Here is a 26,257-nt window from a genome sequence, read left to right on the forward strand (position 1 = left end):
CCAGGACATCTGGTCCTTTTAATAAAGTAGCTGAACTGGACTCTGAGTTTGGCAAAACCGTTTTAGGGATTTTTTTTTAAATTTGAATCTAAGCAATTAAGAGAAATGTTCTAAGGAATACAAGCTACAGACCAGGCAGGGAAAACATTTTCCTGCAAAATTTCTAATCTGCTCCTTCTAAAGAAAACTTTGCTTGTCTTTGCAAAGAACAATCCCCAAACAAGATCAAAGTGGACTGTAAACTTTTTGTAGTGAGCTATGATGTCACATGGCTACATCCAATATGACTGCAATTTAGAAAGCTCTACAAATGACCTAAAGATCTATTTGCCGTTGTGTTGTAGTCATGTCGGTCCCAGGATATTAGAGAGACAAGGTGGGTGAGGCAATATATTATATTGGACCAACTTCTGAAGAAGAGCTCTGTGTAGCTCCAAAGCTTGTCTCTTTCACCCGCAGAAGTCAGCCCAATAAAAGATATCCCTCCCGCCCCCCCCCGTGTCTCTCTAAAAGATCTGGCCAGCTGTGCACGGGAGGAGGTGCTGTACCTTTCTAAGGGTGGATTAGGTGCGCAGACCCATCTTGTCAGGGAACTTCATGTGGCACAATGTCTCCCAAAACTCCACCAGAGAGGGTGCAGCTCAGCAATGGACCTGATCTAATGGTACAATCTGGCCCTGTACACAGACACACACACCACAAAGGTTAAGATTGCCTATATGTTTCCAGTTCTAAAGGACCTTCCTATCTTGGTTACAGTTTACAATAAGAGTACTGTAATTCCAGCATAGTTCCATTGCTATTACAGTGTTGGATTCGCTTTCCAGTATTAATTACCAATAATTCAATAACTGGAAGATTGTCAATGGGATTGATTTACTACTTAATATTACTGCTTTTGTGTGCTTCTTAATATATATGCTATTAGAACCCAGGTACACTAACTACATAGAGATTATTCTCAGTAGTGAGTTTTCAAATTATATGAATTAATGGTAATTGCAGATGTCATGGTTACAAGGCTGACTGCACCGCTAACCCCTCTCAAATCTCTCCTAGTTAGGGTTGCCAACTTTGGCTGGATGAATTCCTGGAGATTTCATCACTTGGCATAATCTTTAAAGATGAATCTTTAATTCCTGGAGAGTCCAGGACAGTCCTGGAGGGTTGGAAGCCCTATTCCTAAATGCACTCCCCTCCAGTATTAGGTCTCATGTCTTCATCTTTCTCAAGGTGGTGTCCCCACAATTCTTCCCCTCTGAGATCAGGTCTCAAGCTACAGCACCTTGTGTAGCAACTGTGATTCTCAGCAGGTCAGACTGGGTTTGGCGTCCGAAAATCTTCCCTGTGGGAGCTGTGACCAGCAATTAACACATGGACCAGACAGCTCTCACAAAACAAAAGTACAGTACTGTTTAACAATGTAGGAACACTGCACAATGTAAGAGAAAAGGATGATTAACACAATAAAAGAGGTCTATACACGTCTATTTTACCTGAGGCTTACCAGCCCTGTAGAAGCTTATGTAAGGTTAACTGCTTCAGACTCTCCCACAGGATCTATGTCAGTCTGCCCCTCAGGTACAACTCTGATAACTGCCCCCTCATCTCTGGTTTGAGAGAGATTTACTGTTCTCTGATCTGTTCATTCCTAGGCCTGCCTAACACAAGTGAGTAACTGGCCTAGGGTCATTCTCATAAGCAAACTAGAGAAATGTGGTCTAGATTAAATTACTATAAGATGGGTTCATCAGTGCCATGGTTCAAAGACCGAACTCAAAGAGCAGTTGTCAATGGGTCACTGTCAAACTGGGAGGGTGCATCTAGTGGGGTCTGGCAGGGGTCAGTCCTGGGTCCAGTACTATTCATTATTTTCATTAATAAATTGGATAATGGTGTGGAGAGTATGTTTATAAATTTTGCAGATGACACCAAGCTGGGAGGGGTTGCAAGCACTTTGAAGGGCAGGATTAGAATTCAAAACAACCTTGACAAATTGGAGAATTGGTCTCAATTCAACAAGGTGAAATTCAATAATGACAAGTGCAAAGCATTTCACTTACAAAGAAAAAATCAAACGCACAACTACACAATGGGGAACAACTGGCTAGGAGACAATACTGCTGAAAAAATCTGGGGGTTATAGTGGATCACAAACTGAATGAGAGTCAACAGTGTGATGCAGTTGCAAGAAAGGCTAATATCATTCTGGGGTGTAGTAACTGGAGTGTTGTATGGCAGACAAGGGAGGTAATTGTCCAGCTCTACTTGGCACTGGTGAGGTCTCAGCTGAAGTACTGTGTCCAGTTCTGGGTGCCACACTTTAGGAAAGATGGGGATAAACTGGAGAGAGTCCAGAGAAGAGCAATAAAAGTGATAAAAGGTTTAGAAAACCTGACCTATGAAGAAAGGTTAGAATAACTGGGTACATTTAGTCTTGAGAAAAGACTGAGTGGGAAGCTGATAGTCTTCAAATATGTTAAGGGCCGTTATAAAGAGGACAATGATCAGCTATTCTCCATGTCCACTGAAGGTGGGACAAGAAGTAATGAGCTTAATCTGCAGCAAGGGAGATTTAGGTTAGATGTCAGGAAAAACTTTTTAACTATAAGGGTAATAGGAATAGGCTTCCAAGGCTGTGGAATTCCCCATCATTGGAGGTTTTTAAGAACATGTTGGACAAACCCCTGTAAGTGCAGAGGGCTGAACTTGATGACTTCTCACGCTCCCTTCCAGCCCTACATTTCTATGATTCTCAGTAGTCTCTTCACAGTTCATAGCTTAGGTAGTGTGTCTCCTAGCCTCCTGTCCTGTTTACGAGGAGGGTTTTTACTTGGAGCCATTGTCTGGCCTTTATAGCTGTTTTTCAACAGCTCGGATATTAAACTAAACCAACAAATGCATACAATAAAGAATTCCAATAACCCAATGTAGCCAAACAGTAACTATATCATTAACCAAGTCAGCGATTTTATTACTAAATTATTACAGATCAGTCCCCCATGTCTTTCACAACAGGTACCCAGAAGCAGAGCTGTAGTGTAACTGCAATGTAACTACACTGCAGTCACAACACCCTTACAATGTACTACCCTTATCGGTATGTCCAACTTGTACTGCTCAGGCTGAAATTTCTCATGTGTGGTTTCAGAATTACATTTCTTTTTGAAAGTTTAAGCAAAAGCAGTTCAGCCATTTTAGAGTATAAAGAGAGGAGGAGAAATGCACTTTTAACATTTTGTGAACTTTTACAAAAAACAGTTTTAGTGCTTGGGAATTTGTGGTAAAAATTTGGTGAGAACACAGGGTCAGATTTTTAAAAGTATTTAAAGGTAAATGCCTTTAAAAATCTGCAGCACAGTGCCTAGGATACATTTTAATTTAACAAAGTTATAAATGTGATAAAATGGACTTTGTGAAGGTGTCCTGGTTTTTCTTATCCATTAACTGGATTTTGGGGGTGGTGGGGGTGGGGAGGGAGGAAGGGGCGGCGCTGGAGATAGAACGAGGACATCACTAACTATCTCTCAATGTTCTACCTACTCTGCACATGTGTGCATAAGGAAGTTGAGTCGAGTTTAGTTTTAACGTAAAAATGCATACGGAATTTTGTCTCTGTGTGTTGCATGAGATCCAGCTCATCTGCCTTATCCTATGTGATCTGTTCCTGGCTTTGGTCCAGCAAAACACTTCAGCACATTAAACTTTAAGTATGAGTAATCCCACAGACGTAAAGGATTATGCAAAAATAAAAACAAATTCCTAGAAGACTGTTGCTAATCTACCCCTTGAATAAGAAATAGGCTTCTATTATCTCCTAGAAACTTTTTGTTTTGCTCTTTGTTTCCAGTTCTGCAAGTCTTAGGCAGCAATGTTAAGGGCAGGTGGGATGACACTAAACAATGAAGGATTATGAGCTGCTGGCAAATTTGCTGCATCCCTTAACTGCACTTCTGTCCCCTCAATGCTATCCTATCCCTTCTCCCCCCTCTCATCTGCCACCATTTCCTTTCCCCCATAACAGAATGGAAGGAGTCTACTGCTGCCATAGGTGCTGGGAGCTGCAGGTTAATACGTCCTGCCTCACTGGAGCCGGTGTAATGCATTAGATTGCACCCTGAATGGCCTGTGGCAGAGAGAGGAAGGGTCTGGCAGAACACAGATCCTGAGGCAGGAGAACTAGCACTCAAACCTGGGGGTGGGCTTCATGCACTGTGCTTTTGAAATTTACCTTTTTGTTAAGCGACCAGACCTCAAGAGGGGTAATGCTTCTGAGTCTACAATGAGCATGTAGCTCTTGCTTGCAGCTTGCGGGGGGGGGGGGGGGGGGGGGGGGGGGGGGGGGGAGAGAGCACCAGCTAATAACCATCTCTAAGCTCCTAGGATCCACTGCACCTGCCTTCACGCGCCCTGCCATATAGTATCAGCGTACTGTTCCCACCCGAGATGCCACCTCCTGCTGCCTCCCAGAGTGCCCCCTCATTACAAGATGAGGGGTTGCCATTCTCCCATGTGTCCCCCCGGGGTCATCCCCAGACCATGTCCCTCTCAGTCCCGTCCCCCTCCATGGCACCCTATTCTGCCACATTTCCCCTGGTCTATTAGCCCCAATCTAAACTCTTCTCCCTCTGCATCAGCTCAGCAGTTGAGGCGGCAGCACAGCCTACAGTCAGCACAAGGTAAATTCAGATTATAAATGTTGTAACATAGTATTGATAGTTTAAGTGTTAGCCATATAGACAAACCCAGCTCTTCATCTCAACCCCCTCCTGTGCAACACACCACCCTTCACCATTCCCCTGAAAATACTGGGAGACAAATCTCCCCAGCAAAGCCAACAAAATAGACCAAGCGTGGAGTTTCTAAGCCTAGCCACTTTGGAGACATGAGGAATCAAAAACTGGTAAGAAAAATTATGAAAGTGAAGGATGGGTAAATTCACCAATCTTAACATTAAAAATTCCTTTTCTGATCTTTCCCAAACTTCCCAGAAAAACTCTACCCGAGGATGAGATGCAGCAGGCAACATTGCAGGGGAACTCCTTGGTTTTTATTGTAAGCTAGTTTCAGCCTTTAGTACAGGGAGGCTACTGCTGCTCCATAATGTTCCTTCCAAAGGGTTAACATGCTGCCCCCTTCCCCACAAAGAAGCAATTGTAACATGCTAACTTCTTTCTACTGCACGACAGTCTTCACTGCACTATATTCCAGTGTGTGAGAGATGCTGTCTTCACTTATAGGATCAGTAAAAATGGTATAAAAAGTATTTAGAAATGTATTAAGTCTGGGAACTGCTAGATTACTAGTTTATCAGCTAGACATTAGCAAAACTTTCTTTTTATATGCTGCTTAGTTTCACAAAACCTACCAGGCATATTTCAAGTCTCCCTCTCCCACACCCTTCTGCTGCCGTCCAGCTGGAATACATCAAGGGTCTAGAAGCCAAGTCAAATGTTGACCCCACCCTCCTCCATCCATTTTAAGGCACCTTCAAAGCCAGTACACTGATCTAGTTCAGCTTAGCCAACAACGCCAGCAAATCTGTTATTTAAGACTTCAGTGCTGGATTTTTATAACTGCCCATTAATACAAGCTTTGATGTATGGTCAAAAAAATCCAGCTGTAATGATTTTCATCAGACTGTAGTAACCTTTCCTCAAAAGGGTCTTTATTTCTATACCTTCATAATCTTTATTCCCAACACCATTTTATTTCTATATAGTATCACTCTGAATTGCCTTATAAACCGGCCCTGAACAATACGAAACACTTCTCCTTCCCAAAAGCTGAAACAGAAGGGCCATTATAGTTCTAGCAACTATAACTTTTTGCATCAGAGTTTGCAACACTATTTTGTTCAAAACAGCCTACATTTTAGGCTATAGTTGCGTGAACCAGAACAGAAACATTTGTTTTTCTGACAAAACACTTTGGGAAGGGTAGAAAGGGAGTTTGTAACAGGACAAAGAACTTACTCTGTTGTTCCCCTTTGCAGGAAGCAGCATGGAAAAAAAGGAACACGATCCATTAGATACATGTATTTCAAATGCATGCAGTGTGCTGTGTGTAATTTGGGTGTCACACAAATCAAATGAGGAACTGAATCAAAGTGTATTCCCTAATTCCCGCTGGTGAGAAAGCTGCAAGGAAGGTATAAGAAATCCACGAAAGATTTGAAATGGTGAGTCAAGTTGTAAACTCACAGCAACAGACGGTAACTGCAAGTTTTCAAAATTTCCTTTGCTTCTTCTAAGCATAAATCAGGAGCAGTGCCACTGAAGCCACTGGTGTAAGTGACAGTGAAAAGAGACCCAAAATGATTTGGGAATGGGCCTGTAGCCAGCTGGACTTTCTTGCACTGGTAAAATTGAACTTCTAGCATGCAAGGCAACCCACTAAACATGTCTGCTTGCCATTTCATGACAGCCACTCCCCACAACATGCCAGGGAATGGAAAGTTTCCCCATCCAATTTAAAAAAGAAGAAGAAGAAGAAAAAAAAAAGCAAATATGGTATATGTAGGCTGGTAATACGAAAGGGGAGCAGGGGAAGGAGTAGGTGGTGCCGGGGAGGTAGAGTAAGCAGAACAACTTACGATGAAAATCTGCGCTATTTTTTTTAATTATGAGTTTTGCCATGGGCTGGCATGAACAGTATATATTATATAGTGGGAAACTGGCCAAAATAAATCCTAGGCTACGGTTGAGAAATGCAGTCTGGAAAGGTTAGTCACAAAGTTGTAGTCATTTTAAAAAAAGAGTGTTTGGATACGCCAATACAGAAAGCAGCAGTAAAGTCAGCTGGTAAACGGATCTCTCCTTTCAAAGTGAAACAGCAAGGCTGTGATTTATAGCCAACGAGCTGACTCACATGGGACAGGTTGAAAAAAATAAAAATACTGATTCATTGCTATCAGGGTGGCACTCAGAACCCCTGTCCTGATGAAAGCAAATCCTGGGGCAGAGAGGGGACTTGGCAAGCTGAAAAAGAAGCCAGGGTTCCACAAAGCAATGTCTGGTAATTATGTTGTGGTAAAAGACAGTGACCAATTGTGCATGCATAGGGCACAGAGCAAAAAGGAGAGAGAGAATCAGAAGGAAGAGGTGGGTTTGGAAGGCCAGGTTGATATTTGGACTAATTTTCAATGTATTAGGGACATTTGTTCACACACACACACACACACACACACACACACAAATCAGTGCCTCTTGAACTTAGTTTACAGTACAGTACATAGTACAGACCAATAGGTAAGTTTTTTCTTGGTATTTTTGACAGACAGGAACTGCTTGACCCAGCAGTCATCATGACCATTATCAACAGTGCAAATTTCAAGTGACTCTGCAAATCGACAGCTCTTAAAACTCAACAGACTTGCATTTACAGCACGGCTGCTGAATTTAGTGACAAAAAGGCTTTGCTCCTTTTTACTCTTCTCAGCACTGCAGACACAGCACAAGAAAGCGCGAGTGAGCTAGATTCCACATCAACTGCTTGTACAGCAGGAGCAGAACTGTTGAGGAGAGAGCACAGCTTGACTTTCAGATTCCAGGCTGACCGTGCACCACTGGCAGTTTGGGAAAGCAGGCCTGATTCACCACTGCAATACTCCAACTTTGTGTCGCTATTATTCAACTTTTAATTTCTATGGGCCGATTTTTACCACAGGTGCCAAAGGCTTGGCGATTCAGCAACAGCTGTAACTTGCACATGCAGAGGACTGAGAAGTCAGGCTGTAAAGGGACTGGGGCTGCTTGTTTGCATTTCTTGACCTTGGAACTGCCAAAGAGGAAGTGTTGAAATGAGTGCAAATTGCTGCCAGTTGCTAACAGTCACATGCACAAAGAGAGGGCCCCTAAACCTTGAAAGGAGAATGAGTACAGGTTGATGTGAGCCTCCAAAGGCATTTCACATTTTCAGAGGAAGGTTTGAAAATGCTGAGAAAATTGTGCTGATGAGTTCTAGCACAACTCAAAACTTAGTTTCAGAGTGGTAGCCGTGTTAGTCTGTATCAGCAAAAAGAACGAAGAGTACTTGTGGCACCTTAGAGACTAACAAATTTATTTGGGCATAAGCTTTCGTTGGCTAAAACCCACTTCATTGGATACATATAGTGGAAAATACAGTAGGAAAATGTTATACACAGAGAACATGAAAAAATGGGTGTTGCCATACCAACTCTAACGAGACTAATCAATTAAGGTGGGCTATTATCAGCAGAAGAAAAAAAAAACTTTTGTAGTGATAATCAGGAAGGTCCATTTCAAACTGTTGACAAGAAGGTGTGAGTAACAGTAGGGGGAAAATTAGCATGGGGAAATAGTTTTTACTTTGTGTAATGACCCATCCACTCCCAGTCTTTATTCAAGCCTAATTTAATGGTGTCCAGTTTGCAAATTAATTCCAGTTCTGCAGTTTCTCATTGGAGTCTGTTTTTGAAATTTTTGTTGGAGAATTGCAACTTTTAGGTCTGTAATTGAGTGACCAGAGAGGTTGAAGTGTTCTCCAACTGGTTTTTGAATGTTATAATTCTTGACATCTGATTTGTGTTCATTTATTCTTTCACGTAGATGTCACGGCAAACCTGGTGGCTGACCTTTGTGACTTTGTCCTCACCCACAACTATTTCACATTTGGGGACAATGTATACCTTCAAGTCAGCGGTACTGCTATGAGTGCCCGCATGGCCCCGCAGTATGCCAACATTTTTATGGCTGACTTAGAACAATGCTTCCTCAGCTCTCGTCCCCTAATGCCCCTACTCTACTTGTGCTACATTGATGACATCTTCATCATCTGGACTCTTGGAAAAGAAGCCGTTGAGGAATTCCATCATGATTTCAACAATTTCCATCCCACCATCAACCTCAGCCTGGACCAGTCCACACAAGAGATCCACTTCCTGGACACTACAGTGCTAATAAGCGATGGTCACATAAACACCACCCTATACTGGAAACCTACTGACCGCTATACTTACCTACATGCCTCCAGCTTTCATCCAGACCACATCACATGATCCATTGTCTACAGCCAAGCTCTAAGATACAATCGCATTTGCTCCAATCTCTCAGACAGAGACAAACACCTACAAGATCTCTATCAAGCGTTCTTAAAACTACAATACTCCCCTGCTGAAGTGAAGAAACAGACTGACAGAGCCAGAAGAATACCCAGAAGTCACCTACTCCAGGACAGGCCCAACAAAGAACGTAACAGAACGCCACTAGCCGACGGCTTCAGCCCCCAACTAAAACCTCTCCAGCGCATCATCAAGGATCTACAACCTATCCTGAAGGACGATCCCTCACTCTCACAGATCTTGGGAGACAGGCTAGTCCTCGCTTACAGACAGCCCCCCAACCTGAAGCAAATACTCACCAGCAACCACACAACAAAAACACTAACCCAGGAACCTATCCTTGCAACAAAGCCCGTTGCCAACTCTGTCCACATATCTATTCAAGGGACACCATTATAGGACCTAATCACATCAGCCACACCATCAGAGGCTCGTTCACTTGCACATCTACCAATGTGATATATGCCATCATGTGCCAGCAATGCCCTTCTGCCATGTACATTGGCCAAACTGAACAGTCTCTACACAAAAGAATAAATGGACACAAATCAGACGTGAAGAATTATAACATTCAAAAACCAGTCGGAGAACACTTCAACTTCCCTGGTCACTCAGTTACAGACCTAAAAGTCACAATTCTCCAACAAAAAAACTTCAAAAACAGACTCCAATGAGAAACTGCAGAACTGGAATTAATTTGCAAACTGGACACCATTAAATTAGGCTTGAATAAAGACTGGGAGTGGATGGGTCATTACACAAAGTAAAAACTATTTCCCCATGCTAATTTTTCCCCTACTGTTACTCACACCTTCTTGTCAACTGTTTGAAATGGGCCATCCTGATTATCACTACAAAAGTTTTTTTTCTCCGCTGATAATAGCCCACCTTAATTGATTAGTCTCATTAGAGTCGGTATGGCAACACCCATTTTTTCATGTTCTCTGTGCATATACATCTCCCTACAGTATTTTCCACTGCATGCATCCGATGAAGTGGGTTTTAGCTCACAAAAGCTTATGCCCAAATAAATTTGTTAGTCTCTAAGGTGCCACAAGTACTCCTCGTTCTCAAAACTTAGTGAACTTCTCAGCACATGACGGGAGCTCTGTTCCTGTAAGACAGTTCTCTGCAGGGCAAGAGCAACACCTAACATCTATTTCAGCAGAGCTTGGTAATCTTCTACAAAAGGAGTTTCACACAACAGAGAAAAATGTTAGTCCTTTGAGACAGTATTTATAAGAGCATGCACAATGCTCCGGTAGTGTAAAAATAATCCCCACTCCAGCTCACAGCAGAATCCGTTTTCAGTGGATTCCATTTTCCTCAGTTCATCCTCTTTCTCTGTCCCTCTGCAAGGCTTTAAAAAGTGTTTATCACTCTGGTATCTAGGTGCTCTTTGGACACAGATACGTTAATAAAAAGAACACTTCTCAGAATTTATTTTGACCGCAAAGCATTTCCCAAGGAGGCAAAAAAAAATCTGACAACCCAACCATTTTGATTTGTTTAAAGGGAGGAAGATAAAAGACGAAGTTTACCACTAGAAACCAGAAGTGTTTTTAAGGGCTACACATAAAAATTAACTTACACCAGACAGAGGCAAACAAAACCAGGTTCCAAAATATCCTTTATTAAAGGCACTAACAAGATGCATGTTCTCTTGACATTAACATGGATTTTTACGTATGCTCCCCAAAATATGAATTAATGCACAATTTGTCTTTTCCACAAGAGCAGACTTGGGGCTCATGATTCTGTGTGTTGTGGGTTTAACTGCAAATATTTGGCTCATAGTAGAATTGTGTGCTTTTGGATCACACTCCCTACCTGCTCTGATAACCATGACAGTGTGAAGGCCAGAAGAGACAGTTTGGTAACCATGCCTTAAACCTACTTAATAATCAGCTGTTCTGCTTCCTTATAGGGCTTTTGGGGTTCTATTTTTACAGTTGGTTTAGTAGAGTAAAGCTGTATTACACATGAAATGGTGACGCCAAACACATGAACGTAGCAGCAAATATTAACATTTATGTACTATAGACAGGTTTCCTGAAGGGCTCAGCCTTAGCTTAGCTACACTGCCACTGAAGTCAATGGTAAAGCTCCCAATGGCTTCAACAAGAGCAGAGTTAGGCCACTGCGGTGAACGTCTGAAAATCCCTCCCACTTATCCATTCATCAATGGATACTTTAAATACACTAGAAAAGACCTGAAAGATCTCTACTCCAGTATCTTATGTGTTTATCCTGTATGGAGCACAGGAAAAGATGTAGTCATTTGGTATGCTGGAAGCACACTTTACTAGCCAATCTGCTTGAAGTAATCTCTACCACTAAAAGAGACTACACCGCAGATCCTTACCAGGGCTGCTTCATTGTACACCATTTAATATCTATTACCACCTCCTCAATGAATACCAGAGAACGGTGCCTGAAGACTGGTTAATTTTCAAAAGCACAGTAATTTTAATTAATTGTTGACATTTGTAACTCTAAGAGAAATTGTGAGAACTGATTGTAGGGTCAGCAGAGCTTTCCCAAAAGTGGGGGGCCAGGCCCCCCAACCCCTCTGTGGCCCCTCCTCTTCCCCCCTGAGGCCCTGACCCCGGCCAAGATGGAAGTCAGAGCGGGGCCGGGGAGCCCAGGCCCCTCCACCTGCCCGGGGTGGTGGGGCCCAAGAGAAGCTCCTCCCCGGCCTGTGTCCCTGCCCCCCCGCCCATGGTAGGTGGATGGTCCGCGGCTCCTCACAGTTGCCCACGCAGCTCTTACCTCGACCCGACTCCGGCTCCTGCCCTGGGTGAGGGCCTGGGAGGTGGGGATATGGGCCGGGGGCTGCTCTCAGGTTCCCCCCCCCCCCCCCCCCGGGCAGGTGGAGGGTCCACAGCTCCTCACAGCTGCCTGGGCTCCCTGGCCAGGCTCCAGGTGCCTGCCTGGCTGAGGCCTTGGGGGAAAGAGGAGAGGTAGAGGCAGGGCCCATGGTGAAAAGTGGACAGGCAGGCCCATCCACTTTCAATAGGTGAGGGAGCCCTGGCCCCCCTGGTTTTGGCACCCTTGACTCATGGTGAATTTCATGTATGCCATGGTGCTGTAACCATGTCGGTCCCAGGATATTAGAGAGACAAGGTGGGTGAAATAATATCTTTTATTGGACCAACATTACTAAGTGGTAGAAAAGTAACTACCAATCATTTGGAGACCATTCCTAAAAGGTTTCTGTCAAAAAAACTACTTTTATTGTAGAGAGCTTTCCATGTCAGTTATAGAATACCAAAAAGGATTTGAGAAGATCCCTAATGGGTATAACCTCTCAGGCAAGGCCTGTCTTTCTTGTGCCTCGATTAAGAGTATATTAGTATTCACATGAGGAAATGGAAGAATTAATAAGTGGGTGGATCTCTTCTACCCTATCTTTTGTACAGTGGCCACTTGTTAAGTGTCCATCAGGCCAAACCTGCTCATAAACTGATGGTCAACATTCAAAATAGTTCTGGGTCATTGAAGAGCTGATATCTGAGTGTCTGGCTGTAGATAACAGATTCTTGGTGTGTTCGGAGTGACTACTGAATTTGTGAGGTGTGATGATCTGTGGGTTTCTACCTACCTTCATAGCTTCAGTAACCACCCCAAACACATCAACAAATATGTTATCTACAGCGAGGCATTCAGATATCACAGAATGTGCTCCAAGGGGAAAGTCTGGGATAGATACCTCAAAACCGCCTTCCCCAAACAAGGACACTCCACCAGAGAGGTAGATCGCCTCATGGAACAGGCCACCCAAATACCCAGAAAGAACCTGCTTCAATACAGAAACAAAACCTGCTTTGACCGCACACCCCTAGTTCTCACCTACCATCCCACACTGGAACCTATACGGGATATCATCAAACAGCTACAACCCATACTCGATGGGAACCCCATCCTGAAAGATATCTTTCCTGAACCCCTACTTCTGGCCTTCAAACAACTCCCCAACTTCTTCAAGCTCATCATCAGAAACAAGCTTCCCACAGACCAGGACACACCAACTGAAAGCAGCACCAGACCCTGCCAGAACAACAGATGCAAAACCCGCAGACATATCTCCACTGCTACAATGATCGCACACCCCGGAACACACCTTTCAAGATAGATGCCTACATACATCTATCACAACATGTAGTGTACCTCATTCCGTGCACTACATGCCCCTATAGTAACTATGGGGGCGAAACAAGACAATCACTATGCTCTTGAATGAACTTACACAGAAAAATGATAAAAGACAAAATCACTACATCATCTGGGGTGAACACTTGTCACAACACGATCACTCTATATCTGACCTATCCAGAGGTGAAAGTAAGCCGGTACGCCCGAGGCGGCAATTTAAAGGGCCTGGAGCTCCCAGCAGCGGCTGGAGCCCCAGGCCCTTTAAATTGCCGCCAGAGCCCCGCTGCTGGAGCCCTGGGGTAGCGGCGGGGCTCCGGGGGTTATTTCAAGGGCCGGGGCTCCCGCTGCCTCTACTGCCCTGGGCCCTTTAAATAGCTGCTGGAGCCCCGCCGCTACCCCAGGGCTCCGGGGGCTATTTAAAGGGCCAGGGCAATAGAAGCAGGGGAGTCCTGGGCCCTTTAAATAGCCGCCGGAGCCCTGCTGCTGGAGCCCTGGAGTAGCGGCGGGGCTCCGGGGGCTATTTAAAGGGCCCGAGGCTCCCGCTGCCTCTACGGCCCCGACCCTTTAAATAGCCGCCGGAGCCCCCGGCTGCCGCTGCAACCCCAGGGCTCCGGCAGGCTCCAGCGGCTATTTAAAGGGCCTGGGGCAGTAGCAGCGGCCAAGCCCTGGGCCCTTTAAACTGCTTCCGGAGCCCCCGGCTGCTGCTGCTACCCCGGCAGGGGAGGGGGAGGGCACTTACCAGTACAGGGTTGGCCAGGGCTGGCTCTGACCCCCCCATCCCCGCCCCTTCCGCCCGAGGACCCACCCCTTCCAGGGGGCAGAGCCGGCCCCAACCCAGCCCCGTACCAGTAAGTCCCTATTTTAGGGTGACCAGACAGCAAGTGTGAAAAATCGGGACGGAGGGTGGGAGGTAGGGTGACCAGATGTCCCGATTTTATAGGGACAGTCCCGATTTTTGGGTCTTTTTCTTTCTATAGGCTCCTATTACCCCCCACCTCCTGTCCCGATTTTTCACATTTGCTGTCTGGTCACTCTAGTGGGAGGTAATAGGAGTCTATGTAAGAAAAAGCTCCAAAAATCGGGACTGTCCCTATAAAATCGGGACATCTGGTCACCCTACCCTATTTCTACTTTCACCCCTGGACTTATCAGTCCTCATCCACAAAGGAAACCTGCACAACACTTTCAAAAGACGAGGCTGGGAGCTTAAATTCATAAGTTTGATAGACACTAAAACTCATGGTCTTAATAAAGACACTGGATTTATGGCTTTTTAAAACAACCTGTAACCCATTTACAACTCCCTCCTCCCCCCCCCCCCCCCACCGCTTCTTCCCCCTTTCCTCCCTATGACTGGACGAGTTTTAATGGGCCACTTCATCTTGAATGGTCCCTTGTTAACTACTTATGCTAAACAATCTTTTTCATCTTGTATTTAGCTGTGACACTCTGAGTAAGTTTCCCAGACCTGAAGATCTCTGTGTGGCTTGAAAGCTTGTCTCCCTCACCAACAGAAGTTGATACAATAAAATATATTACCTGACGCACTTTGTAAGTTTTATGACATTTCTGAAACTTTTCTTCTAGTCAACAGTCTTGACAACTACAAATTTGAATTTGCATCAGCACTTCAATAACCCTTAACTATTTTGAATATTGACCATCAGTTTGTGAGTGGTTTTGGCCTGACGGACACTTAAGATGAGATACTACGCTAGAAGAGATCTGCCCACTTATTAATTCTTCCATTTCCGACCTCATGTGAATACGAATCTACTGTTGATCGAGGCACAAAGAAAGTCAAGCCTTGCCTGAGAGGTTATACTCATAAGGGATCTTTTCCAATTCTCTCTAACTGACATGCAAAGCTCTCTACCAAATAAGAGTAGTCTGATTGGAGCTGACTGAGATATCTGAGCCATTAGTAATTATCTTCAAAAAGTCACGGAAGATGGAAGAGATTCCAGAGGACTGGAAAAGGGCGAATATAGTGTCAATCTATAAAAAGAGAAATAAGGACAACCCAGGGAATTACAGACCAGTCAGCTTAACTTCACTAGCCTGGAAAGATAATGGAGCAAATACTTAAGCACTCAATTAGCAAACATCTAGAAGATAATAAGGTGATAAGTAACAGTCAGCATGGATTTGTCAAAAACAAATCATGTTAAACCAACCTGACAGCTTTCTTTGACAGGGTAACAAGCCTTGTGGATAGTGGGGAAGCGGTAGATGTGGTATATCTTGACTTTAGTAAAGCTTTTAATACTGTCCCACATGACCTTCTCATAAACAAACTAGGGAAATGCAACCTAGATGGAGCTACTATAAGGTGGGTACAAAACTGGTTGGACAACTGTTCCCAGAGAGTAGTTTATCAGTGGTTCACAGTCATGCTGGAAGGGCATAACGAGTGGGGTCCCGCAGGGATCAGTACTGGGTCAGGTTCTGTTCAATATCTTCATCAATTATTTAGATAATGGCATAGAGAGTACACTTATAAAGTTTGCGGACCATACCATGCTGGGAGGGGTTGCAAGTGCTTTGGAGGATACGATTAAAATTCAAAATGATCTGGACAAACTGCAGAAATGGTCTGAAGTAAATAGGATGAAATTCAATAAGGATAAATGCAAAGTACTCCATTTAGGAAGGAACAATCAGTTGCACACATACAAAATGGGAAATGATTGCCTAGGAAGGAGTACTGTGGAAAGGGATCTGGGGGTCATAGTGGACCACAAGCTAAATATGCATCAACAGTGTAACGCTGTTGCAAAAAAAGCAAACATCATTCTCGGATGTATTAGCAGGAGTGTTGTAAGCAAGACACAAGAAGTAATTCTTCCGCTCTACTCCGCGCTGATTAGACCTCAACTGAAGTATTGTGTCCAGTTCTGGGCACCACATATCAGGAAGGATGTGGACAAAGTGGAGAAAGTCCAGAGAAGAGCAACAAAAATGATTAAAGGTCTAGAAAACATGACCTATGAGGGAAGATTGAAAAAACTGGGTTTGTTTAGTCTGGAAAAGAGAAGACTGAGAGGGGACATGATAACAGTTTTCAAGTATGTAAAAGGTTGTTACAAGGAGGAGAAGAAAAATTGTTTTTCTTAATCTCTGAGGATAGGACAAGCAGCAATGAGTTTAAATTGCAGCAAGGGAGGTTTAGGTTGGACATTAGGAAAAACTTCCTAACTGTCAGGGTGCTTAAACACTGGAATAAATGGCCTAGAGAGGTTGTGGAGTCTCCATCATTGGAGATTTTTAAGAGCAGGTTAGATAAACACCTGTCAGGGATGGTCTAGATCGGGGCGGGCAAACTTTTGGCCTGAGGGCCACATCGGGTTTCTGAAATTGTATGGAGGGCCTCCTCAAACAGCCAGGCATGGCCTGGCCACCGCCCCCTATCCGACCTCCCATGCTTCTCACCCCCTGACGGCCCCCCGGGGACTCCAGCCCCATCCAACCTCCCTGTTCCCTGATGGCCCCCCCGGGACCTCTGCCCCATCCACCTCTCCCTGTCCCCTGACCGCCCCTGGAATCCCTGCCCCTGACTGCCCCTGATACAACGCCTCCTCTCATTCCTGACTGCACCCCCGGGACCCCTACCCCATCCAACCCCCCTGTTCCCCGCCCTCTGACCATCTCGCCCCCTATCCACACCCCGCCACCTGACCACCACCCCGAACTCCCTTGCCCTCTATCCAACCCCCCCTACTCTCTGCCGCCTTACCACGCTGCCTGGAGCACCAGTGGCTGGCGGCGCTACAGCCGCACCGCCCAGAGCACCAGGACAGGCAGCTGCGCCGCCCAGCTGGAGCCAGCCACGCCACCGCGCAGCACAGAGCACCGGGTCAGGCTGCGGCTCTGCAAGAGCCTTGCTGGCCAGAGCATTGCGCCGGCGGTGCGGCAAGCTGAGACTGCGGGGGAGGGGGCCGGGGGCCAGCCTCCCGGGTCAGGAGCTCAGGGGCCGGGCAGGAGGGTCCCGCGGGCCAGAGTTTGCCTACCTCTATTCTAGAATAAAGTATGAACAATACGATACAACAACATGCTAACTATTTTGATACCATTATAAAAGCCGTGGAAGGAGGGAATGCAGCCGATGTAATATCTGGATTCTTGCAATGAATTTGGTAGCATCTCACAAAATAGTACTTGCAAAGTTAATTCTGATTGGCTTCAATATGAGTTGTGTTGCGCGGACACACAACGACTGAAGGATCATGAAAAAGGAAACAATAAATAGCAATGTATTAGCTGGCTGCCAGGTATCCAGTGAGCTGCCCCTGGATTGGTATTTGACCCATTTTTATTCCATTACTTATTCCTGAAATAATTTGTTTAAAATCTTCCCTAAAAACCCCAGCTGGTGTGGGAGGGGTGTGGAAAGGTAATGAACTCAGAGCCATCGGGTCGGTGGTGCTGGAGTGACAGCTTGGTATGAGGCGAGAAAACTACGGGCTGCATGCATATGTGAGCAGCAACAAATAGCAGGCGGATCAGAATTGGGAACGTCAGATGGAGTGGGTGGCTAGTGAAAGCAGGAGCAGTGGGGGCAGTGGCGGTGATATATAGAGGGAAATGAAGACGATGTTATAAGAAGCCAGAGCAGTGGACAGTAGTACTTGTGGAAGAGGAGGAGGAGGGGAGCTGGGGAGAGGAGCAAATTACTTCAAAATGGGCGCACCACCAGCCAGACTGATGTGCAAGCTCTTTGATGGGAGAACAATCCATTCACACCACTACAGTGATGTACCAGAGTGAAACAGTTAATGAAGGAAAGGTAAACTACTCATTAGGGGGCAATTTTCAAAGGCACAAAGGCAGTTAAGTCTCCCAAGTCCTACTGAAAGTCTATTTGCGCCTTTAGAAATCTCCCCCTAGATCTACGGAGGATATTCAATTGGAAGGTGCTGCAAATACCAGTGAAGACAGAAAAATAATACCCAAGAGTTTTTCCACAAGCTCAAACTGCCCAAGTGTCAAATAAGAAAATCCGCCCATTGACCCAGTCCCCTGGGAATTCCATCATGAAGAGGGGAATGTAATTTTTGACAGATTTACAGTAATTGCAAAGGCTTCTTCTGATGGAAACTTATTTAGAAAATGGAATAGCCATAGGTCTAACGTAGGCCCTTAATCACCACTGGCACCCTGTCCTGGGATTCTGCCCTGGCACTGGAATCCATGCTAGTGTGGCCCTTAGCTACATTGAAACCAGAAGCTCAGACAGACTTAAGTAATGAGGTCACTTTGGAAATCGGACCAAAACCCCTTGTGCTATGTATAAATAACAACATGACACAGACTGACAAAGGCCTTAAAAATATGAAAGGGCAGTCTGGCAAAATAATTTCCTGGCTTTCTTTATTGTATGTCCAACTGTTACAGTTATTTTTTTTCCCTACTCAGTTTTCTTCATATTTCACTTAATTGGGTAAACGTGTATTTGGAGAGGCAGTAAAGCAGTAAAAGAAATTTGCATAACAAACTGGAATACCTCCTTCAGTTCTAGAATATGGGGTCTGCAGGAAGATATTAGCGTTCTGCAAAATATCTGTCACCTTCAAAGACAGGAATAGATACTGTGAGGTGGAAGAAAAACCCTAAAAGGTGTCAGTATTTTTATTATTTGGACTTGAAGGATTGATTTAATTAACAAAAATTATTTTCCTATTGGCCGGAGGGCTTGTTATGTATTAACCCAGAATGTAATGTTACTGCTGAGTTGTGAACCATTAAAAACAGCCATAGGTGTCAGCTCAAGTACAGCAAAGCAAAACACAAACTCTCAGGACATCTGCAGACAGAGCTTAAAAAAAAACTCTTCCCAGCATTTTTCTGACTCTTAATCAGGGCAGCTACTGAAAAACTAGTGATGTGTTTAACTTACTGAAGATTTATCAGGATAGACACCAGCTCGCAGTAGGGATGCCTTCCAGCTATCCATCTCCTCCTGGGCATCACAGGACAGCTCAAGGAAGCGATAATCCTTGTAAACATTCCTAGAACATAGAACATTACACTGTAAAATTTGAACTTTGCTACTCTGCATCACGTACACAGCATTTCAAATCAAAAATCCTTCAGGATCTATAATTATTTGATAGCTTTTTGAAAGGGGAGACAAGTGACGGTCTGATAAGGACCTAAAAATGTTAATTTAAAATAATAATGGTCTGGATGCACTGTAGTTACAGAAGCTTTAGATCTATTTTAAAAATCAGGCTTTCCACACTATTAATAAACACTAGAACACATTTAGAGGCAAAATGCTGCTGGAACACAGAGGACAAAGACAGTTGTGGAAGAACTGCCAACAAAGTTGTATGGTCTCTGACTGGCAGCTGCTGTAGCCAATGAAAATCAAGATTAGTAATGAGTTTATTTTCCCCATAGTAAATCTCTCCAGTACAATACTAGTTCAGTTTTAGCTTCCGAACATCTTCAATAAAAGGAAAAATATTTAAAAATGACTGAGTTCTCAAACACAAAAGGATTCCATAACCATAAAAATACCTCAGACACACACATCATCTACTGAAGGGGTTCTCAACCTTTTTCTTTCTGAGCCCCCCGTCCTCCCCCAACATGCTATAAAAACTCCACGGCCCACCTGTGCCACAACAACTGCTTTTCTGCATATAAAAGTCGGGGCCAGCATTAGGGGGTAACAAGCAGGGCTATTGCCCAGGGCCCCACGCCACAGGGGCATCACGAAGCTAAGTTGCTCAGGCTTCGGCTTCAGCCCCAGGTGGTGGGGCTTGGGGCCATGAGCTGCAGTCCTGCATGGCGGGGCTTTGGCATTCTGCCCTGGGCCCCAGTGAGTCTAATGCTGGCCATGCTTGGTGGACCCCCTGAAACCTGCTTTCGACACCCCAGGGGACCCCAGATCCCTGGTTGAGAACCAGCGACCTACTGTATGCAATTAATTTAATAACAAGGTGGATTAATTGTGTTTAGGGAGTAGCTTAATGGAAGAAAAGAGAAAGAAGAAAAAATACATGATCCGCAAGGCAGTGGTACTTATACATTCGCCATTAAATAGAACAGGATTTTTCCTTTATGGTTTAACCATTAATTATTACCTAATTCAACGTCTATACACAGACTAGATTGCTGTAAATTGGTCAGCCAACTGTCTTTTCAGGAAAGGCTACAAGCTTAGCTGAGCTAAATTGCGAAACCACATGTTGCTAGATCTTAATAGAGATGCAAGAATCCATTTTTAATTGCAACAAGACTGTTTTCCCTAGCACTAATGGAGCAATTTTGGGGGGGATTAAAAAGATCACTAACTCACACAGCAATAATTAGAGGTCCAAAGGCATTTTATATTAGAAGCACTCTCTCTAGCAATATATGTTACCATATTTTGAGAGAATTTTTTAGACAAATTGTGCAACCAGAAAAATATATCCAGTATTACTACTACTTAGTCCATTTCTCTAGCATTCCAGGGACTTTGGGACTTTCACCTTTTACATATCTGGAGTACAATAGGTTTGTTATACTTCACCTTTGCCGGAGATTTTCCCTCCCCTTTTAATGACAATATCATCTGAAAGACAACCAACTCCTAAGCCTGTTTTTCAGATGGAGTATCAAGAAATAGATGGGTATAAAACCTGGACATTTAGCAATAAAACTACCATTTCTGTACTATCATGGGTAGTGATTCGTGTTATGCTACATTGAAGTGAAACATGCCCATATCAGCATATAGGCATACATGGCATTATTAGTGAGTTTATATATTTAATTAAAACTGCAAAAGATGATGGGTACAATTCTGACTTGACTTATTAGAGATTTAAAATGGATTTTTCTTTTTCCTCTAAATATATTACACACACGAGCAGCTAAGAAATCTGGGTTATCTTAGACAGGGAGCAGAGATATCTGAATCTTATTTCATCTACAGCGTTTGGGAATTTGGAATCAATATGTGTAAAGTAAAGCAAATTAAAGGATATGATGACAAGGGACAGAGAGGCTAAACAAGGCAGCTGGATAGAACTTGCTGATTTGCTGCCTGGAAACTTTTTGGTTTTAACTGTTTTAGGTAAATTAATTAGGTTGCCACAGTTACGGAAAAAAGATCAGCTAAAATGTGAGGAGGCACAAAATAAAAGCTATAAAACATGAAGATTGATGGATTCCCAGGCCAGAAGGGACCTTTGTGTTCATCTAGTCTGACCTCCTGTATAACCTAGGCCATACAACTTCCCCAAAGTAATTCCCACAGCCTATCTTTTAGAAAAACATCCAATCTTGATTTTAAAATGGTCAGTGATAGAATCCACTACGACCCTTGGTAAATTGTCCCAATGGCTAATTACTCTCACCATTAAAAATTTACACCCTATTTCCTGTCGGGATTTGTCTAGCTTCAACTTCCAGCCATTGGATCATGTTAGACCTCTCTCTACCAGATTGAAGAGCCCATTATTAAACATTTGTTCCCCATATAGATACTTATAGACTGTGATCAAGTCACCCATTAACCTTCTTTTTGTTAAGCTTAATAGATAGGGCTCTTTGAGTCTAATGCTATAAGGCAGGTTTCTAACCCTTTAATCATTCTCGTGGCTCTTCTCTGAACTCTTTCCAATTCATCTACATCCTTCTTGAACCGTGGGCACCAGAACTGGACACAATATTCCACAAGATGGCAAGAATCAAAATATATTTCACTGCAACAGAAAAAAAAACCTAAATAAATAAAAATTAAAAAAAAAAATCATACCACTAGCTAGTCAAAAATCTTTTTCAGGGCTAGAATGCCAGAGTGTTGTGTTCCTGCAATGAAAATTATTACTTTCAACATCAAATTTCACTGTATTTTAAGCAATGAATGAGAAGGGAGTGTGGGCTACTGGCTACAGCAGGAGACTGGGTCAGGACTCCTGGATTCTAGTCCAGGTGTGCTAATGACTGTCTGTGCATCCTATGGCCGTGACTATGTTATTGTACACCTCTATCCATCCCAGGGTACTTATATTACTGAGGGCTTCACAATCTTTTATTTATTTATTTATCCTCACACCATCCATGAGGTAGGGAAGTACTATTATCCCCATTTTATAGATGGGGAACTGAGGCACAAAGAGACTCTCTCACCCAAGGTCACACAGGAAGTTGGGGGGAGGGGGCAGGGAATTGAACCCAGGTCTCAAGGCCCATTTTAGCACACTCACCACTGGACTCTTCTAACCCTGTTCCTCAAACAGGGAAATGAGCAGCGTTGTCCAAAACCAAGGCAAAAATAACCTCTAAAGAACATCTCATGTTTTTCTGTAAGTAACAGAATCTTACAAAAAGAAACATGTTTTACATGAGCAGGTCCTCAAGGAAACCATTTTGAAGCACTTGGAGGAGAGGAAGGTGATCAGGAACAATCAATGTGGATTCACTAAGGGCAAGTCATGCCTGACCAACCTGATTGCCTTCTATGGTGAGATAACGGACTCTGTGGATATGGGGAAAAGCAGTGGACGTGATATATCTTGACTTTAGCAAAGCTTTTGATACGGTCTCCCACAGTATTCTTGCCAGCAAGTTAAAAAAGTATGGATTGGATGAATGGACCATAAGGTGGATAGAAAGCTGGCTAGATTGTTGGGCTCAATGGGTAGTGATCAATGACTCGATGTCTAGTTGGCAGCCGGTATCAAGCGGAATGCCCCGGGGTCAGTCCTGGGGCTGGTTTTGTTCAACATCTTTGTTAATGACCTGGATGATGGGATGGATTACACCCTCAGCAAGTTCGCAGATGACCCTAAGCTGGGGAGAGATGTAGATACGCTGGAGGGTAGGGATAACGGTCCAGAGTGACCTAGACAAATTGGAAGATTGGGCCAAAAGAAATCTGATGAGCTTCAACAAGGACAAGTGCAGAGTCCTGCACTTAGGACGGAAGAATCCCATGCACTGCTACAGGCTGGGGATTGACTGGCTAAGCAGTAGTTCTGCAGAAAAGGACCTGGCGATTACAGTGGATGAGAAGCTGGATATGAGTCAGCAGTGTGCGCTTGTTGCCAAGAAGGCTAACGGCATATTGGGCTGCATTAGTAGGAGCACTGCCAGCAGATCAAGGGAAGTGATTATTCCCCTCTATTCGGCACTGGTAAGGCCACATCTGGAGTATTACGTCCAGTTTTGAGCCCTCCACTACAGAAAGGATGTGGACAAATTGGAGTCCAGCAGAGGGCAACAAAAATGATTAGAGGGCTGGGACACATGACAAGAGGAAAGGCTGAGGGAACTGGGCTTGTTTAGTCTGCAGAAGAGAAGAGTAAGGGTGGATTTGATAGCAGCCTTCAACTACCTGAAGGGGGTGAGGGGTTCCAAAGAGGATGGAGCTCAGCTGTTCTCAGTGGTGGCAGATGACAGAACAAGAAGCAATGGTCTCAAATTGCAATGGGGACGGTCTAGGTTGGATATTAGGAAACACTATTTCACTAGGAGGGTGGTGAAGTACTGGAATGGGTTACCTAGGAAGGTGGTGGAATCTCCATCCTTAGAGGTTTTTAAGGCCTGTCTTGACAAAGCCCTGGCTGGGATGATTTAGTTGGTGTTGGTCCTGCTTTGAGCAGGGGGTTGGACTAGATGACCTCTTGAGGTCTCTTCCAACCCTAATCTTGTATGATTCTATGATTCTTCTATGATTCTACTCATTAAGGATCTACTGATGTCTCATGGAAAACTGAATTTTTTTTTAAAAACAATTGAAATTTTCTTTTTTTTCTTCCGCCTTTTAGAATTACTAAAAATATTTGCACAGAAACAGGATATTCTTTAAGCATCATCTGTTTATTTCACATGGGATGCAATAATCTTGGGCTATCACTATCATCTCAATAGCAACTAACTGTGATGTCATAAACCCAAGTTAATGACATCTGACAGGGGAGTATGAAGCAGGAGTAGGTGAACTTCTAAGCAACACAAATTTTGTTTATATGCAAACATTTATAGCTGTGAAGAACATGGAAAGAGAAATACAGAAAATACACATGGAACTGCCAATGAGTAGTTATTTTTCTAGGTTTTCCATGATCAATTATTTAAATATTTGAAGATTCTTCAAATACTAACACAGGAAAACTGCATGTAAAACCACACATCTACATACCCCACTATTGTTTAGACTATTTCCTCTTGTAAAGTATCATCATTTTAATGTAATATCCTACATATTTAACAAAGACAGAAATGGTTCCATAATCATATTACTGAAAATTAAACTAATACAAATATTTAATGTGAAGGAGACAAAAGATTAATATTTTCTATGTACAAACTGTATAATACCTTATACACAGAGCTGTATTCCTGTAAATTACAACATAATTTGATGTTTTGAGATTAACTACATCGAATGGAGAAGTCATTTCTACTTCCAGGAAAAGTTATCAAACATATTTCTCTCTCTCTTTTTCCCCCTCTAATCACACATTACTGGGAAGATGATATGCTGAAACTTCTGCTTAATGGACAACAACATGCAACTTGCTTATTTTACTGTTATCTCTCAGCTATTAATCATTCTTGTGAACTCCCAGCTATTTGATTGTTTCCCCCATACCTTACCTACAGTTGCCTAAACTGTGAATTGTTTGTCTTATGCATTTGTACAATGCCTAGCAAAAACGGAACTCTTATTGGTGTCCCTAGGCACTACTGCCATATCAAATATAAATATTAATATATACACTGCAAAACAAATTATCATACAATTAAAAGTGACTGGACATTTACTCTAGTGACCTATCAACTCCTTTTCCTGAGATTGTAAATCCACTGACTCAGCTACTATCTGGGTCATCCCCTTCATGGCAGGGTCTGAAGGCAACTAGAGATATCCATTATGCAGGACTGCCTGAAATGCCCCACCCACTAGCTCATGCACCAGGTAGAGCTCTCATATAGAGCACTTTGCTTGCAACTAACAATGGTAACACTGTAGTAAAACTATGCACAACAGAATTAATTTTCTTTCTTGCCCTACATAGCAAAACAAAACCAAGTCAAAGCGTAGAGGTGTGTAGAGATAGGTGGACATGCAATACAACTACAGATATGGAACAACTACTTTACTTTGTAATTCTACCTTTCCAAAGAAGATATAAAATTTTTTATTAAAGTGAATGTTTAAAATTAGATATACACAAGTTAAGAGGGAAGGTACTGTACATCTGGGGTCAGGCTTGGGTTATGAGGGATTACAGGTGTCGGTTGCAAGGGTGAAGAGATACATACATATCACATAACCGGCATAGACCCAGATTGGGGTGCAAGAGTTTTTCAAGTGTCAGTGGATAAGTGGGCTCGGGTACGCCACCCATGGAACATATAAGGAGTCCAAGTCAGTATTGGTGTAGCGAATGAGTACCTGGGTGGGGTGCATCCCTTGGTTCGTCAGGGAAGGAAGTGGGTTATTTCCCTGGTCAGTGGTCTCAGTTACTCAGTGTGGTATTGGCGGTGTCCTGTGATGTGTTCTGTATAAATGTCTCTGGACCACCTGATGGTGTCAGACACCATGAGCTGTCTCATGAGCCGGGCGTATCGTCGACCAACTCCGCACGCTCTCAGAACCGGCTCGTTGTGGGGGTCCCACGAGCCCAGGGCTCCCACGATCAGGGCGTGTATCTGGACCTCGTAGCCCTGAGCTCTCAGGGTCTCGGCCAGCAGGGTGTACTTCGACTCCTTCCGTGCTCGGGCCTCGTGGAAGGCCAGTGACCTGTTTTCAAAAGGCATTGTGACGTCTACCAGGAGGACCTTCTTCTTTTCTGCGTCCGTTACGACGATGTTGGGTCGCAGTCGGCTGTCTGTCCCGGGGATGGCGGAGTCGAGGGTGATCTTCCCCAGGGATGGCAGGATGGTTTTCACCAGCCAGTTCTGGATGGCATTGTGGCGGTGCCGCCAGGCTCCGGAGTGCTGCTTGCATCCACACAGGACGTGCGGCAGGGTTTCATTTGCGTAGTCGCACTTCCTACAGCGCTTATCCCAGTT

At 43.9% G+C, this 26,257-nt stretch overlaps 1 protein-coding gene across 1 annotated transcript in view; it reads right to left on the bottom strand.

Moving 5' to 3' along the window:
• Nucleotides 1–26,257, bottom strand: part of LOC112107414 (dynamin-3) — a 316,224-nt gene that overhangs the window by 57,421 nt on the left and 232,546 nt on the right. The window contains exon 17 of the mRNA XM_026655330.1: nt 19,134–19,245. Within this exon, the coding sequence (XP_026511115.1) occupies nt 19,134–19,245 (112 nt within the window). The remainder of the gene's footprint in view (nt 1–19,133; nt 19,246–26,257) is intronic.

This window comes from Terrapene carolina, unplaced genomic scaffold (genome assembly GCF_002925995.2).
Source record: "Terrapene carolina triunguis isolate 2854851 unplaced genomic scaffold, T_m_triunguis-2.0 Scaffold210, whole genome shotgun sequence".
Lineage (NCBI taxonomy): Eukaryota > Metazoa > Chordata > Testudines > Emydidae > Terrapene > Terrapene triunguis.